Source organism: Sorex fumeus, unplaced genomic scaffold, assembly GCF_029834395.1.
Source record: "Sorex fumeus unplaced genomic scaffold, SorFum_2.1 ptg000026l, whole genome shotgun sequence".
Taxonomy (NCBI): Eukaryota; Metazoa; Chordata; class Mammalia; order Eulipotyphla; family Soricidae; genus Sorex; species Sorex fumeus.
In genome coordinates this window covers 13,849,452-13,866,304 of record NW_026606083.1, presented here as the reverse complement: position 1 = coordinate 13,866,304, position 16,853 = coordinate 13,849,452, and the positions used below count along the sequence as shown (strand labels likewise).

General features: G+C 41.9%; 1 protein-coding gene across 1 annotated transcript in view; it reads left to right on the top strand.

Annotated features, from left to right (window-relative positions):
- CUBN (cubilin) overlaps positions 1 to 16,853 on the top strand; it is a 277,528-nt gene that overhangs the window by 172,730 nt on the left and 87,945 nt on the right. Inside the window, exons 40-48 of the mRNA XM_056114630.1 lie at positions 897 to 1,094; positions 4,447 to 4,593; positions 6,795 to 6,985; positions 7,126 to 7,309; positions 11,424 to 11,598; positions 12,728 to 12,906; positions 14,741 to 14,950; positions 15,635 to 15,775; positions 16,445 to 16,626. Of these exons, the coding sequence (XP_055970605.1) occupies positions 897 to 1,094; positions 4,447 to 4,593; positions 6,795 to 6,985; positions 7,126 to 7,309; positions 11,424 to 11,598; positions 12,728 to 12,906; positions 14,741 to 14,950; positions 15,635 to 15,775; positions 16,445 to 16,626 (1,607 nt within the window). The remainder of the gene's footprint in view (positions 1 to 896; positions 1,095 to 4,446; positions 4,594 to 6,794; positions 6,986 to 7,125; positions 7,310 to 11,423; positions 11,599 to 12,727; positions 12,907 to 14,740; positions 14,951 to 15,634; positions 15,776 to 16,444; positions 16,627 to 16,853) is intronic.

Sequence of the window (16,853 nt, the reverse complement as noted above, 5' to 3'; positions counted from 1 at the left end):
ATATGTTAAAATTTAAATATGCAAACACATAAAATTTAAATATGTTTAAGTATGCTTAAATACATAAAATTTAAACATGTAATTTGATAGCAATAATGGGCTGGAGCGATAGCACAGCGGGTAGGGCGTTCGCCTTACACGCGGCCAATATGGCCTACCCGAGTTCGATTCCTCCGCCCCTCTCGGAGAGCCCGGCAAGCTACCGAGAGTATTCGATATGCCAGACACAGTAACAACAAAGTCTCCAATGGAGACGTTACTGGGCCCGCTTGAGCAAATCGACGATCAACGGGAGGGCCTTTAGGATATGGTGGAAATGTATTCTATATAGCAAAGTTTTGTTCAGTTCAAATTAGGTTCATTTAAAAATATTTGTGTTAATAAATTAGTCACTGTCACTGTTGTTCATCGATTTGCTCGAGTGGGCCCAATAACATTGTGAGACTTGCTACTGTGTTTGGCATATCAAATACGTCATGGGTACCTTGCCAGTCTTTGCCATGTGGGCGAGATACCTGCTGAGCTGTCCCAGAAGGGCAGAGGAATCAAACTCGGGTCAGCCATGTCGGCCACGAGCAAGGCAAATACCCTATTGCTGTGTTATGGCTTCAGCCCAATAAATTAGTATTAATATAAATTATTACATTATTTTGATAAAGATGTAATTGTAATTCCCAGAACAATCACTGAGAAAATACTTCTAAAACATGTAGTAAAAGAAAAACAATGACTTGAAGTAACTTGTTAGAAAATATTTGTGTAGTACTTACTAGGGTGAATGCAATCAATAAGGCAGATAATTGCCCTACTATTTTCCTTAGGGGCCAAACTTTTCTAATGCAAAACGTTCTTTTCCATCAGAGGGGTTTCAAATATGTTTCTTTTCATTCTTACAGGTGCTTGTGGTGGGTTCCAGCAGACAAGAGAAGAGCCCACCTTTCTCTACTCCCCAGGCTGGCCTGAAAGATACAACAACAATATTGACTGCTCCTGGCTTATCCAGGCTCCAGATTCTACTGTTGAACTCAATCTCCTTTCTCTGGACATTGAATCTCACAAAACCTGCAACTATGATAAGCTTGTGATATTCGATGGTAAGATAATAGATGATACCTTAACCCAGACACAACTTGGCTTGCAGGTGATTAAAATAGTATCTGTTGAAGGGCCAAAGAGATAGTACAGTGAGAAGGGCAACTGCGTTGCATATGATCAACCCAGGTTCGATCTCCAGCATTCTATATGGACTCTTGAGCCGACCAAGAATGATTCCTGAGTCAGGAGTAACCCCTGAACACTGCTGGTGTGGTCCAAACCCCACCCCACCCCAAATTCTAAACTGGTACCTATTGATTGCTGATTTGCAAGAAATTTCATGGAAGTCATTGAAGGTATCAACTTATCAGAATTGGCTCTAATTTCTGAAGAATGTATGGGAAGTCTCACACTTCCTGTAACAAAATAATCCACTTGCAGTGCTATGGGTCAGTACACACTTCAAAAAGGAGATACTCTCTTTGGCTTCAGTGAGGAATAATATTCTGCATCGCAGGTTCTGTTAACTTTGTTTTTGGAAGACCTGGGAGATAAACATGAATCTTTGATACCTATGGTGTTGGGGTTAAAACATGAAAAAAAAAACTTATTAATGGCAGCACATTTCCATCATCTTTTCTCTTGAATCTCTGGGTGGAATTTGGACTATCATTTGCTCATCTTTTCCTGCATACAGAGGAGAAAGGGTGGAGTCAGGCAAGTGAGGGAGGGATCTGAGAAGTGCTGATACTCAGCACATGAAAGATTGTGGTGCTCAGATTATGTGAGCTGGAAGAGAACGGGAGGCTATACTCCACAATCTCTGTGTATCTGCAAACCATCTCCAGACTCATGGCAGCAGTGTTACCTAGAAACTTGTTAGTCATGTGGACCTTCTGCCTCATCTGGTACCTCCCAGACTGGGAACTCTCTGGATTGTCTCACAGATCTGTGATGGCCAAGGTCTTCCAGGCACTGCCAGTTAAGGATCAGAAGGGTAAAGCAGAACCTTCCAAAGTGCACAGCCCAATCTTGTCTGTATTTAAAATGCAGATACTTTGATAATGAGATTGCAATGTTGAAATCTTATTTTAACTTGAAAGAAGATTTTCATTTTGGAAAAAAGTCACTGCACTGAAGGGTTGAGGTTGCTGAGATCTGTGCCCTCTCTTTTGACACAAGTGCTTCACTAGCCTGACCCCAACCTGGCATGACACACCAGTGATGGTCCCTGATGTGTTTTAGGCTGCAACATGGCAAAGATAATTGCAATTTCAAATTCTGCCGAGACCGCAGATAACATCATCTGCCAAGCTCTTACCTGGAAAATGGGGCTAAAGAGCCAGCTACGGGAAGTTGGGACTCTTCCCAGTGTCACAAAGAGAGAAAAAGAATTTCTTTGGAGCCGCACTATTGTTGCAGTTAAAAAAATTACTGGAAATTGCTTCTGAGAGTTTGTGGGCCAGAGGACTTTATGTTTTCTTTTGGCTCACAGGTTGCTGGTGTGAAAGTCTTGTGTCCTTTGTCCATTTCATGCCCCCCCCCCCCAAATTTCACATAGAGAAACCAGGTGGAGGGGCTTCATTTTCCTTCTGTTGAGAATGAGCACTGAGCAAAGACTCAAGTCAGCCACACAGCACGGTGAGCTGAGAAACCCACAGTTTTCTTTTTTTCTGGCTATACTCAGCTATCAACACAGGCCTAGACCATCTTCCTTCATTTCAAGGCATTCCTGCATGGGTTAAAATGTTAGCATGTTCAGAGTCAGAGAGATAGTCCAGTGGGTAAGGCACTTAGCATGCATGTGACTGACTCAGTTCTATCCATCCCAAGTGCCTGATATAGTTCCCCTCAACCTTCCAGGAGTGATCCCTGAGCACAGAGCCAGGAGTAATCACTCAGCACTGCTGAGAATGGCCCCCAAATGAAAAAAAGAGCAAGAATATAAATAAGAAGAATGTGAATGTGAAGCAATTAATTTTGTGATTCTGTTAAAGGGCAAGTTTTCTCCAGTTACACCATCTGTTTTTTTTTTATGAGCTTGAAAGGTAAAAGTAAAGGCCCTCCTGTTGATCGTCGATTTGCTCGAGCGGGCCCAGTAACGTCTCCATTTGAGACTTTGTTGTTACTGTGTCTGGCATATCGAATACTCTCAGTAGCTTGCCGGGCTCTCCGAGAGGGGTGGAGGAATTGAACTCGGGTTGGCCATGTTGGCCGCTTGTAAGGCGAACGCCCTACCCGCTGTGCTTGAAATTCATTAATTTTGTTTTATAGCAAAAAAATAAAAAAATATTTTTATTCCCAGTCAGGAAATCCAAATTAGTTACCCTTTGGTCCATTCTGGCCTTGGCTGGAACACTGGCTTTGATGTAAAATTATATCCAAGAGAAGCACAAAGAACCAGATGAAGAGGTAGACCCGTTCTCACTGCCTCTCTGTGAGGGACATACATGCTAAAATTAATTGATCTCATTCTTACCCTGTGGACAAAAATGTGGTCTTCTGCCAGAAGAACAAATAGACAACACCAAGAAGCAGATGAAAAGTTAACAAAGAAACCCCTGGAACTGAAAAAGGGTCATATTCAGGAGCGTTGAACTCTGACAAATGATCTTAGAACATTGCTCTAAGGTATGAGGATGAAGAACCAACATCTTACCCCCCCCCCAACCTTAAAACCCAACCTGCACTAAGCTTGGAAGCTGGTCTCAAGTGCTAGGGGAGAGGGCAGCTGGGATAGAGAAGGGACCACAAAGCCAATGATGTTTGGAGGAATCACTTGGATGGGAGATGTGTGCTGAAAGTAGACAGAGGGCCAAACATGATGGCCTCTCAGTATTTGTATTGCAAACCATAATGCCCCAAAGAAGAGAGAGAGTAAGAGGGAAAGTGCCTGCCACAGAGGTGGGGTGACTGGAGGGATAATGGGGCATTGGTGGTGGAAAATGTACACTGGTGGAGGGATGGGTGTTCGATCACTGTATGACAGAAACTCAATCATGAAAGCCTTGTAACTTACAGGGAATCAATTAAAAAAACACTAAGTAAATAAATAAATAAACCAAATCTGCAGTGACCAGAGTAGTTTTGAATTCAGATTAATTTCGGACAAAGGTAACTGCCCTTGTACTTCATGGGTCGCAGCCACTGTGCTCTGACCTCTTGTTTTAGTACCAGGAAGCACTGAGAACTGGCAAGGACATTTTCATTAAAAAACATAAAGGGAAGTCTGAGAACCTGACTGGAAATTTGAACTAGTATGTTGTAAGCCCAAAGGGTCCTTGGGCTTGAGAAACCCCTTTTGATGTTCTAAGAAAACTTGTTGAGTTGCTTTGGATGCATTGCAGATGACGGTGATGGAGAGTCTTGAGTCACTGCATTCTCTCCCTGATGTGTGCTCTTTGTTCACAGGAGACAATTACTTGGCCCCGCAGCTGGCAGTTGTCTGTGGCAGAGATCTTCCCGGTCCCATTCGGTCTTCTGGAGAGTACATGCTGATCCGCTTCGTGTCGGACATGAGTGTCTCCAGGGCTGGCTTTAATGCATCTATTCACAAGAGTAATGCATTAAAATCATTTTCCCCCTTCTCAACCAATCTTGTTCTCTCTCACTAATCTACTCTACTCATTTTCCTATGCCATGACACAGATTAGGCTTCAGAGCACCAGTGTCTCTGCTCAACATCTGTATATCCTTATGGCAGGTTCTGAGTCCTGAACATCCCCCTCTCCCCCGGAAAAAAATTGGTTATACAAGAGTTTTCTAGTTTCCGGGTGGGCCATATTCATAGTGTGCACTAGAGTAAGACCTAGGAAACATTTTTCACTCTCTCCAAAAGCTAGATATATAACTAGAAGACAGTGTACATCTATCACACAGCTATGGAACCATAAGTCAGTTATCTTAAATTAAAGAAATAATCGGGGAAAGTTATAAAGAAGATATCACTATAAATCTCTAGGTTGAAATAATCCATTTAAACATTAGCATAAAGAGTTTGTTGCTCTTGAAATATGAATCTGATGACTCAGAGAACGTGAACACTTTAAGGAAGGATATCCTGTATAGTATGACAGGAAAGATCTCCTTTTAAAACTTGATGAAAGGTGGGGTTCAAAGTTTTGGCTGACTGGTAGGAGTAATCCATAGTACGTAACATGTCAAAAGACTTTCCAATTCTTGGCTAGTGAATGTAATAATGAACTCAAATCTGAATTTCAAGGTCAACACTAATATTTCCTCTTCCATTAGGTGTGCCTTTATAGAATGGGGAAGAATCAAAGATTAACCTTCCTTCTCATACTTCAGGGTGGCACACTGCCTGGTGTTTGGTGTAAGAGAGCAGGCTTTCAAAAGAGACAAATCCACATCGACCTCTGTGATATCACTAGTTGTGTGAACTCTTTAAACCCAACTGACATTTTTTTTCTGTTCTATCCAGTCCCTTTTCTCAAGTCAAAAACCTCTCACTCTCCAAATATGTGTGTGTGACATCTCACATTGTGTATGCTTAGTGACTGCCACCGTTTTCCAGATACCCCCAAGCAGTTTGTTTCATTTTCTTCTCAAGTTTAGTCCATGGTGAATACTTTCCTTATTAATGTCTCCTTATTCAACCCAGAAAGCTCACCCTGGAGTCTTGTGTTTTCACACCTTTCTTGTCCACTATCAAAATGGTCTGCCTTCACACTATGACTAGATTCTGACCCCTTCTCACCTATGCTGTTGCTGCCATCCTGGACTAGGCATCTGTCATCTCCCCAAGGACTCAGTAATAACCCTCTCGTGGACACCCGATTCTGCTTTTTCCTGCCTCCTGTCCCTCAGCAATCTAGGAATTGAACATGGTATTTCTTCTCATATTTCATGTCAGATCGTGTTGTTGAGAACTCTTCAATGTCTTCCTTTTCTTGTTCAACTGAAAACGGCTCCTTTTGCTGTATGCTTTGGACCTGCTGATTTGAGACCTCTCATTCTGTCTCATCCTTTCTATCTTCCATGCAGTACCTTTATTATTATGATTTTTAAAACTGAATCACCGTCAGATACACAGTTACAAAGATTTCTTGATTGGGTTTCATTCATACAATGTTACAACACCCATCCTTCTACCAGTGTACATTTCCCACCACCAATATCCTCTTATCCCCTGTATAACCTGCCACTCCCTCTTCACCCAACCTGACTCTATGACAGACACTTTTATTCTCTCTCACACACACACACTCTCTCTCTCCTTTTGAGCATTATGGTTTGCAATACAGATGCTGAGAGCCATCTCCGTGCAGTGCCTCTAAGCATCAATATACTGATTTCTGGATGGGCATGCTCTTCTCTCGCAGGCTGGACGGTTTGCTCCCTCATTTCCTTTTGCTCTATTACCCTGACTACTGGTCCTTCTCTAACTTCCCAAACAATGTGGCATTATTCTCCTTCCCTCTGGCCATTGTCCTTGGTAGAACTTACCACCCTCCAGCTATGACATGCGGGTTTATGAGTTGCCTTACATATCTCTCACATAAACTTCTTGTAAGATATTTGTCTCTGTTGCTTACTTAGCAGTAATAACAATAGCACTCCCCACTAGTAAGAGTTCGATGTTGGCTAATCATTTCTTTGAAATCATTAGACTTTGGTCCCAGTCCCTTTCAAATCCCATTTCTATAGACTATGCTTCAAAAATCCTCAAGAAAGGTAGGAAAGCATAAATCTAGTCAGAAACATCTTTGAAATAACCATCCTTGTTTCTTCCCGGGAAGGTTGTGGTGGGTATCTACATGCAGACAGAGGGATTATTACATCTCCCAAGTATCCAGAGACCTACAGCCCCAGCCTCAACTGTTCTTGGCACATCCTGGTTCAAAGCGGTTTGACCATCGCGGTGCACTTTGATCAGCCCTTCCAGATTCCAAATGCAGATTCTGCTTGCAGTCAGGGCGATTACTTGGTGGTAAGTCTTGCTTTCTCTGTGCCTTCCATCCAGAAATCAAAATCACAGTTTTTCTCTCCTGGGACGTGCACCGATACAAATTTTGCCCTCCATCTTTCTCTGTGGGAGAAATATAAGCAGGTTTTTATTTGTCTTTGCAGCTAAAAAATGGGCCTGATATTTCCTCTCCACCCTTGGGACCCCCGGGGGGAAATGGCCGTTTTTGTGGCGATCACCCTTCATCTACTCTGTTCACCTCCGACAATCAGATGTTTGTTCAGTTCATTTCTGATCATGCTAATGAAGGGCAAGGATTTAAGATCAAATATGAGGCACAGAGTTTAGGTAAGTATTTTTGTACAAATAATGTTTGTTATCTTCTTGTAATGACATCTTCCTTGTTTCACCTGATGAAAAAAAAATTTGACTTCTTTTCAGAGTTAAGGACAATAATGTTAATAAGATAACCTCTTCCCAAATCTTTTCTCTAAGCTTGATTCCTTTAACATCCATTCCATTGACTTTCTCAAGGAATATATATATGTATGTATATGAATATATTTTAATTCCTTTTCTACAGATAACAAGAATGAGGTTTAGCTTTTTTTAGACCACACATAAAGAGTGAAAAAGGTGAATTTCCTCATAATATATATTCCTCTGAAATTCTATTCATCTGAAATTCCTTATCTTTCCATTATAAAATGTTTAATTATAAGTTCCCTTCATATATATAGAAACATGGTAAGATGAACAATTATATCATTTTGGAATCATTTGCTATGCTTTCAAGTAAAGACATAATCGTTGGTCCCATTATTATCCATTGAATTATATCTTAGAGTAGTGATTTTAGTTAATTCACTAGATTACAATTATATTTATTCTACAATGTAAAGGGTAAATTTTGTGACATTTATGTTTGGTTATATGTGTGAATACTGATTTTGCTTGGCTTTTCATATTAAATAATATGGATTTCGGGATAATCCACTGACTTCAATCTCATATTTCTAACTATATTTCAAACTGTATATTAATCTAAGTGAAACCATATGTTTTATCAAATGTGCTCCAGTATATGAAAAATTTAAAAGTCAGCATAATTTCTTTATTTGGGGGAAGAAGAAGAAATAGTTCTCTGCAACTGACATAGAAAATCATCTGATACAAGTAAATTTCGTGACCACAGCAGGTGCACTGCCAGCTCTGACAATTGGAAAGAGCCTTAAAATGTTTTTTTTCTTAATTTTAAAAAATAGTTTTGGTTTTGGGAACACACCCAGCAATGTTCAGGGCTTACTCCTGACTCTACACTCAGGGATCACTCCTGGTGATGCTTGAGGGAATGTATGGGACGTTGCCATGTGCAAGGCAAACACCCTACTTGCTGTACTATTGCTCCCACCCCTGGAAGGAGCCTTTTAAAAATAGTTCTTTGGTTATGTTATATCGATTGCAATTTCTCATCTTTCCCTCTTCACACTGAACTTTGCTACTGAGACATGAGTGGGTTGGATTTCACCTGGGAATAAGACTTTATAGAGTAACCGTGCTTGGATCTGGTGAGCAGAGTTGAGCCTAGCCCAGGGATCTCTGTGTACTCATCTGTCCCTGCAATGGACTCAGTCTCGCACATTTTCAAAGTCAGCATTGTAGCGGTAGTTCAGATGCTCTGAGGGGCTGTTTGCTAACCTTCTGCCTCCTCTATTCCTTTGTCGACCCCCTGCTCATGTATGAGTGGTGGTGGCTTTAACCCCCACTCCCATATTTCCACTTCTGACATCAGACTTCAGGGAATTTGACTTCAAAAGTTATTGATGAGCAACCCCAAACCACAGAGGCACTGAAGCTTCTCTCTGTTCTCCAATGAAACCGTTTTCTCTTATGCTGCTCAGTCTTCTACCCATCTCTCCTTCCTCCACACCTACGGCAGTGCCTCTCCCATTTCTCAGTTTTAACACAGGCTATTTTTATAGCAAATTCATTTAATTCAATATCATCTTTCTCCCAAGGCACTTATTTGATATGATTGATTGAGAGTTCTGTCCCTGTTTCCAATGCCTCCCCCCCGCCCCCGCTCCTCACCCTGTTGATTTGCTGCTGAGTAAATGAATCAGGAATTTCCAAAGTGTGTCATACGTACAAGCCACCCAGATCTGTCCAGAGTTTAGAGGGGGAAGCAGACAGGCCATGCATGGTACCATGAGAACTTGTTGAATATCTCTGTCTAAGTAGTGTGTCCCAGCTATTCTGAACATCTAAGAGAGACACCCACCAGCCTAGCCCAAGGGTCTAAGAAGCCCCCAAAGGGATTTGATAAACCAGTGAAGTGCAGAGGTGACAGCAAATAAAGGCTCAGTGGTTTTGGGTGATAAAGGCATGTCCAAGGATGTGGAAGAAGCAACTAGTACAAGAGAAAAGTCTGCAGGACAGAAAAGGTGGGGGTGAGTCCTAGTGCATCAGACGTGGAGGCCACATGAAGGAGTGAAGGGTATCACAAAAGGAGACAGAGAGCCAGCCAAAGATTCTCATCCAATGTGTAGGCAGGGTGGAAGGATCAGATTAGAAACATCTACATCTGTAGAAACATCTGTAGTCTGAAAATACATGGGAAGGGGAAAAGCTAAAGGTCCATGAGATCACTCAGGAAAAATGATTAGGTCCCAACCCAGGCAATGTCAAATGTATGTAGGAGCAAGAATATGCTGAGAGGGGCTAGATGTAGGAAACTGAGTTGATGTGGAGGTCAGCTGGATGTGGGAAGGAAGCAGAAGAGCCTTAGATGCACCCTGGGATTGTCGCAGAATGGGCTCATAAGTGAATCCCACAAGCTCTCATTGAGAACTTGGCTTGTGATAGACCTTATATTAGGTTCTAGGGATCAGCAATAAATGAATGGAATCCAGAGCTTCATGTCAGAGTAGATATAGGAATAAATGATTGATTGGGCTGCAGGTGTGGCCTCCCAGTGTTAGGTACTGGGTTCAATACCAGGAATCACCCCCAGAAAGTAAATAAATAAATTAAGGGGAAAAATAAGGCAATGGAGATAGCTAGGGGAAATGGTGCTATTCCACTCACACAGAACTATGGATGGTGAATAAATTGGAAATGATCCAATCCCACGTCAGTTTTGGGCAGATTGGTTCCAACTCTCTGAACTGTGCCCATTGGTCATGTTTGGCAGGCTAATGGATCAGGGCTGGGGCCTAAAAGAGGGAGGTGGACAGAATCTAGTTATAGTTTTTAATTATAGCCATTGAATTATAGTTTCATATATACACATGAATAACATTGATCCAAACATTATTTAGATTAGGAAGACAAGAGGGCTAAGAAGATGGCTCCAAGTGTCGGGTTGAATTATTTAATACCACACAATCTCCTGAGCAACTCTGGAAGTGATTGCAGAGTACTTTTTCAGGAGTAGCTTCTCTGGGTGACTCTAAAACAAAAGACAGTAAGTTAGAAATTTTCTAGAGGAATTCCTTAGGGCGTGGGGTTGTCTCCAGAAATTCAGCGGAAAAAATCTTGAAATAAGGAAAGATCAAAGACAAAAGTTGAGAGCTGAGTGTCAAAGAAGCGAAGGGACCAGATGGAAACAAAACAAAATGTGGCCAGCCACTGTGTCCTAACCACTGTTTCCCACCCAACCCAGTGAAGTAATTTTATGTAATATTTTTGGTCTTTTAATGAAATATAAGTAGCTCATTTGTCTTCTTGCAAAAAAGCATATGTTCTTTCTTGCCCTTCATGCTAGTTATTCAGAAGCATCCAAATCCTGGGGAAATATAATAAGTGAATTCCCACAGAGCTGTACAAGTAAATATCTCTTAGACTTTTAGGCATCAAGATCACAACTCTTCATCATTCCACTCAACAATGCTGTGGGCGGGCAGCTACCAGTGTGAGCACTTTTACCCACTTACCAAGGTGGGGGTGCCTTGTTAGGTTTCCAGATGCTCTCCAGCCAGCCCCTTGCAGGAGAGAGAGAGAGAGAGAGAGAGAGAGAGAGAGAGAGAGAGAGAGAGAGAGAGAGAGAGAGACTAGTCACAGAGAGAGGTGGAAGGGAAATGGGGAATTTTGGAGGTGGGAAATGTACACTGGTGAAGAGAACATTATATAACTAAAACCAAATCATGAACAACCTTGTAGCTGTGTATCTTACTGTGATTCAATTTAAAAAAAGGTTTCTTTTAAAAGGAAAGAAAAAGTCAAGTTGACAGTGAGAAGATACAATTTGGCAGCTTCAAAAGAGACACAAACTTGTTAACACTTTCCACTAGCAAATTCAGACTTTGCTGGCGAAGAAAATGCAGATCGTTTCAGGCTAAAGATAATGGGAATTGGAAATGCAGACAATCTTGCTTTGGACAAAACTGATTGTGGTGGTTGGAGGTATCCCCTTTCTCCAGATCGAAGATTGCTTTAACTCTCTCTCTCTCCCTCCTGCCAGCCTGTGGAGGCAATCTCTACATCCACGACACACAATCTGCAGGCTACGTGACCTCCCCCAACCACCCCAACAATTATCCCCAGCACGCTGATTGCATCTGGCTCATCGCTGCTCCTCCTGGAAAGCTCATCAAGCTGCAGTTTGAAGATCAATTCAGTATTGAAGTCACACCCAAGTAGGTCACCTCCGCTGAAATCTGTCTCCTACCCGGAGTCAGTATGCCCTCGCTGTCATCTTTCGGAATGATTTCTTTCTTATTTTCTCTGACGGTGCTGCCTAAGAAGCGCAGGGCTGGAAAAAAAGGGAAATATTGGCTGCCTGGTCCCTTAAATTATTGCCACCAGACACTCTTCCATCTGCAAACAGATTATGTACATAGATATTGTCCTGTGTGACCCAAGGCGTGGCCTCCCGGGGTGTTTGAGATTTATGTTACTTGTTCTTCCTCGAGCTGGAAAAATAGTGTCACTGGTCGATGATGATTTATTTGCCCGGCTTCACACTCAATGTCAGAAATGATATCTGTTCAACAAATAGAAATGTGTGTTATGTGACACTTGAGGTCACCAAGCAAGGACAGGACCCTTCCCCAGTATCTCATTTAGAAGAATTCTTTAAGGGTTACAAAGCAGAGTATTCGTGCGTTAACATAAAGGAGTTGAGACCTGGACCAACAAATCTATTTTTCTCTTTGTATACCAAAACCGTACACATATGTACGAGTCCTTGAGTAGTATATTCAGGAGCTGTTGCTTACTTTTCCTGGGCTGCTGGTATAAATATTCCCGCTCACTCAATGCTAATTGGCAGATTGATTCTTTTTCAAGAAATGTTGAGTTAATATGTGCCATGTTTGATGCACGTGGAAAATTCTGCCTGAAGCTCTCCAATAGCTCAAGACACAGCCCTGTCAAGAATGAACTCCTCTTAGTCAGGTGAAATGTGTCATCTCATTGGGTAAAACAAAATACCTGGCTTGTTGTAATTTCCAGCGATAAACTTGAGAATGACACCTCTTTCTGTCAAACTAAGAGAGAACGTAGAAAGCAGGAAATATTCCTCAGGGCGGTACAGAGCAAACCTATCTCTTGCAGCCAGTAGCTAAAGCATGGATGAGGATTGGGGTGGGGGGAGGGAATATCCCAAATACTTCAACAGCCCCGAAGCTGCCCTGGTCTTCTTGCTGAAAAATGATGATCAAACAATATTATAGGAAATCAGGGAAGCCTTTGATATCTGAATATATCTGCGTCTATGAAATGGAATGACTCTGTTAAACAGAAATCTCCCCTCCCCATCTTCAGCTGTACATCCAGCTACCTGGAGCTGAGAGACGGAGCTGTGTCAGACGCACCCCTGCTTTCCAGACTCTGTGGGGATGCTCTACCCAGCAGCCAGCTGTCCTCGGGAGAGGTGCTGTACATGAGGTTCCGGTCTGACAACAGCCGCCCACATGTAGGATTCAAAGCGAAGTATTCCATAGGTAACCACTGCCGTGTTGTGTTGTGTTATAGTTCTCTCCAGGACTATTGGCGCCACTTTGACCTAGAGACCTGTGCCTCCAGTATGCACAGTTGCCTTCTGGACGATCTCCCCCAACCCAGACATCAGCCTTTCTGTCTTCCGTGAAGAGAGTATTGATCAGTGCACCCAATACACTAACGTCTGTTTAACACACACTCTGTTTTCATTATTATAGATCAAACCCCGTGTTTGCAGAGCTATTCCCCTCTATCCTGCTTATGATGATGTTGCACACAGTTCTTACACCTGATCTCTGGCAAAGTGCCGAACCCTTCATCCAGGACCTGATTTCGTTTTCAGGCCCCTCCCCTCCACCACCGCCACCCCTGTTTTGCTTATCTTGCTTTTGTAGTCTAAGGACAAGTGCTGTCACCCTTCACTGCTGTCCCTTCTCTTGTTTTATTTCTTTACATGCCACAGAGGAGTGAGGTCCTTCTTCCTCTGACTTATGTGACCCTCCACTTCCATCCACAATGCAGTGAATTGGGAGGTTTCATTTTTTCTCTTAGCTATGTACTACTCCATTGTTTATATTATACACCATAATTTCTTCATCCACAAAACACCATTTTAAAAGATATCTTTGTACCTGCCTCCCTTTAATAATTTATTTAAATCAGAGGGATGAGTAAGAAATATACATGTTTAAAAATCACAAAGTCATTCGTCAGTTTAAATTTTTTACTTTAATTTCCACTTTAAAGCCTTTCCTTAATAAAATAGAATGCTTTTTTGTTTTTCCTGGTGAAAACCATATTCAGTTAAATCAAGTTTTTTTTCTTCCTCTTATAAAATAGAAATAATACTTGAAATAGTAAAATTTAAATAGTAAAATTTCAATTTAGAATAATTCCTTTTAATTCATTACTATTAATAGATAATGGAACTCACCCCCCCCTCGTTCTTCAGTGCAAAGTCAATCACCTGATAAAAAGGAAGTGAGCCTCCTCAGTGTTTTGATTTCCTTGCTTTAGCAATGAGCAGGAAGCTCTCACATTGAAGATTTACCATAATCAGATGACAATTACATAGAAATCAGTATCTGGTAGGTCTCAACATTAGCTAAACATTCAATACAGCCCCAAACCAGAAACTCAATTTGTAGCTATATTTAACCTATGTGGGTCATTATGTAGCTTGAAGCAAAGTACATATAATTCAATTTTTTTGCATCCCACTGATAAAAAAATCGAATTATAGTTTTCAATGTCCTTGGTCACCAGTTACTCCAGTAAGTTTCTTTGATAATTAAACTGAGAACGGGACATGTCACTCAACTGGTCACTGTAGCCTTACCAGCTGGGCAGAGCTCAGTTGTCAGAATCACCTGTACAGGGCACCTGGTAGGTCTTATCAATCTATTTGGTGGGTTCTTGAAATAAGACCTACTTGCCACCAATAGCTCTTACAATGCATCCTGAAGGTCTAATGAGATGTTATAAAATGTGCCCTTCAATAGTCTTTTAATATTTTATTTTTTGTTACTGTTTGGGGGTCATAGCCCGTGGTGTTCAGGTTTATTCCTGGCTCCGTGCTTGGGGATCACTCCTGGTGGAGTTTTGGGTATCATGGGTCTACTGTGTGTGAGGCAAGCACTTTATAGTATCTCTCTAGCCTTAATTTTAGATTGAACTAGAGTATAATATAGACTTATAGTAGATATAAATAATAAGGGATGTACTAATTAGACACTTTAGAATGTTTAAAACTTCATTTCATATCACTTGGCACTTAGAAGTTTTCAGTGTTGGTGATGTTGAAAAGCAAAAAAATATTATTATTATTATTTTCAGCACCATGCGGGGGAACTGTGACGGGACAGAGTGGTGTGATTGAAAGCATTGGGTATCCAACGCTGCCATACACCGACCATTTATTCTGTGAATGGCACCTCCAGGGTCCTTCAGGACACTATCTCACCATCCATTTCGAAGATTTTAACGTCCAAGAGTCCTCTGACTGTCAAAAAGACTTTGTGGAGATCTGGGAAGGCAGTACCTCAGGTTAGTGAAATGTGTCTTCTCGGGGAGAAAGCCTCTGAAGTTTTCTTCTAAGAAAGGCAAATTGATGCCTGTTATTTGCAGAAATATGCATATCCAGTCATTCTGAGCAGTACCAGCTTTGCACCCCACCAACATGGGTCATCCAAAGTCCCAGATGTCATTCTTTCACTTCTCCCCACAGTCACATGAGAGGGCACTGCACTGGGAGAGAGCTCTTCCTGTGAAGACATTCCAGGGCTCAGGCAGCCATGAGAGGGCCTTCCTGTCATGTCAGGAGAGGGAAGGGTAACACACCCTGAGAGGAATGTGCGAGACTCTAGTCTTCATTCAGGCAGCCACGAGAGGGCCTTTCTCTCAGGTCAGGAAAGGAAAGGGTAACACATCCTGAGAAGAATGTGGGAAACTCTAGTCCTCTCTTGCCCTGTACCATTTCTTTAACCAGATAAGCTAAACCTCTTCATCACCTCACCACGGAGAGGCATCCTTGTGCTCAGTGGTTACAGTTTTTGTTCTACTTTCCTGCATTTTTGGTCATGTTTGTTCTGCTGCTCTTGACAGAGGTTTCTGTTTCTTCGTAGCAGGGTCTTGTCTTGACTGATTTCTTCACACACTCTGCACACCTCAAGCAGAGGTTAAGTGAAATCAGTCACCCACACCTAAACACTTAATGACTGACTCTTACAGGAAATTCGCTGGGTAAATTCTGTGGAAACGTCATTCCTGAGAGCGTTGACACGGCTGGCAACATTGCCCTGGTCCGGTTTGTCACGGATGGCTCTCAGACTGCCCCTGGATTCAGGCTACGATTTGAATCTAGCCTGGAAGGTAAATTCATTGATTCATTCAAATACACACAACACCTATATAAACACCCACATAGTTCTACTTTTGAGCACTTACAAAGGACAGATACCATATGAGACACTAGTGTAACAATAATGGGGGGGAAATTTCACCCATCTTCCTGGACCCACGCTTGAGTCCACATTTCCCAGTCACACTAATATGTGAAATAATCCCCATCATAAAGAACAGGAATCAGAACAATGAGAGAAATAAGGAAATCAGAGTTGTGACCTCTCTGGAAAACCAGCCTGTTAGGCCAACAGCTACACAGAATTGGGTTCCAAATTCCCTGACCCACTCAGGTTGGGATAACAATCTTGGCTGAAAAAAAAATGGAATCATTCTTTGACATTCACATTTTTCTGACCCGATTACTTGCATTTATGAGTCTCATATTTCTTGGTCCATGAGGATAAAATTCTGCCAGTGAACTGATATCCCAGGGAGCAAAGATTAAATATTAAAGATTAAAGACAGGAAGCGATCACCGATGGCAAATAGTCTCTGTAAGTCCTCACATGAATATGGTGATAAATAAGAGCAATGGTCTCATCTGAGGTGATAACCAAAAGTCCTGTTTTTGAAAGCAGAAAGGATCTGGATTGGATTGTAAGTATTTCTGCTTTTGTTTTGATTCTCCCCTTTTAGCATGTGGTGGGGACCTGCGGGGCCCTAATGGAAAGTTTTCCTCTCCCAACTATCCAAACCCAAATCCTCACTCCCGCACCTGTGAGTGGAGAATTGCCGGGCAGGAAGGGAGACAGATCACCCTCACTTTTGACAATCTGAGACTGGGAGCTCATCCTTCCTGTGACAATGAGCGTGTGACAGTAAGTGTCTTGTGTAGTCGGGGGATAAGGGGGTCACATATTAGAAATGTTCCTCCAAACTTTGAGTAGTTTACCGATCATAAATCATAGGTAGAAAACTGAGTCACAGATATTCCCATCCATGCAACCACCTCTGAGGAAAATGCCAAATATTGTGGCTAGAAAAAAATCATAACTGCCTGCTGAAATCATTGTTAGAGCTGTTGTCAACAATTATCACCTGAGAC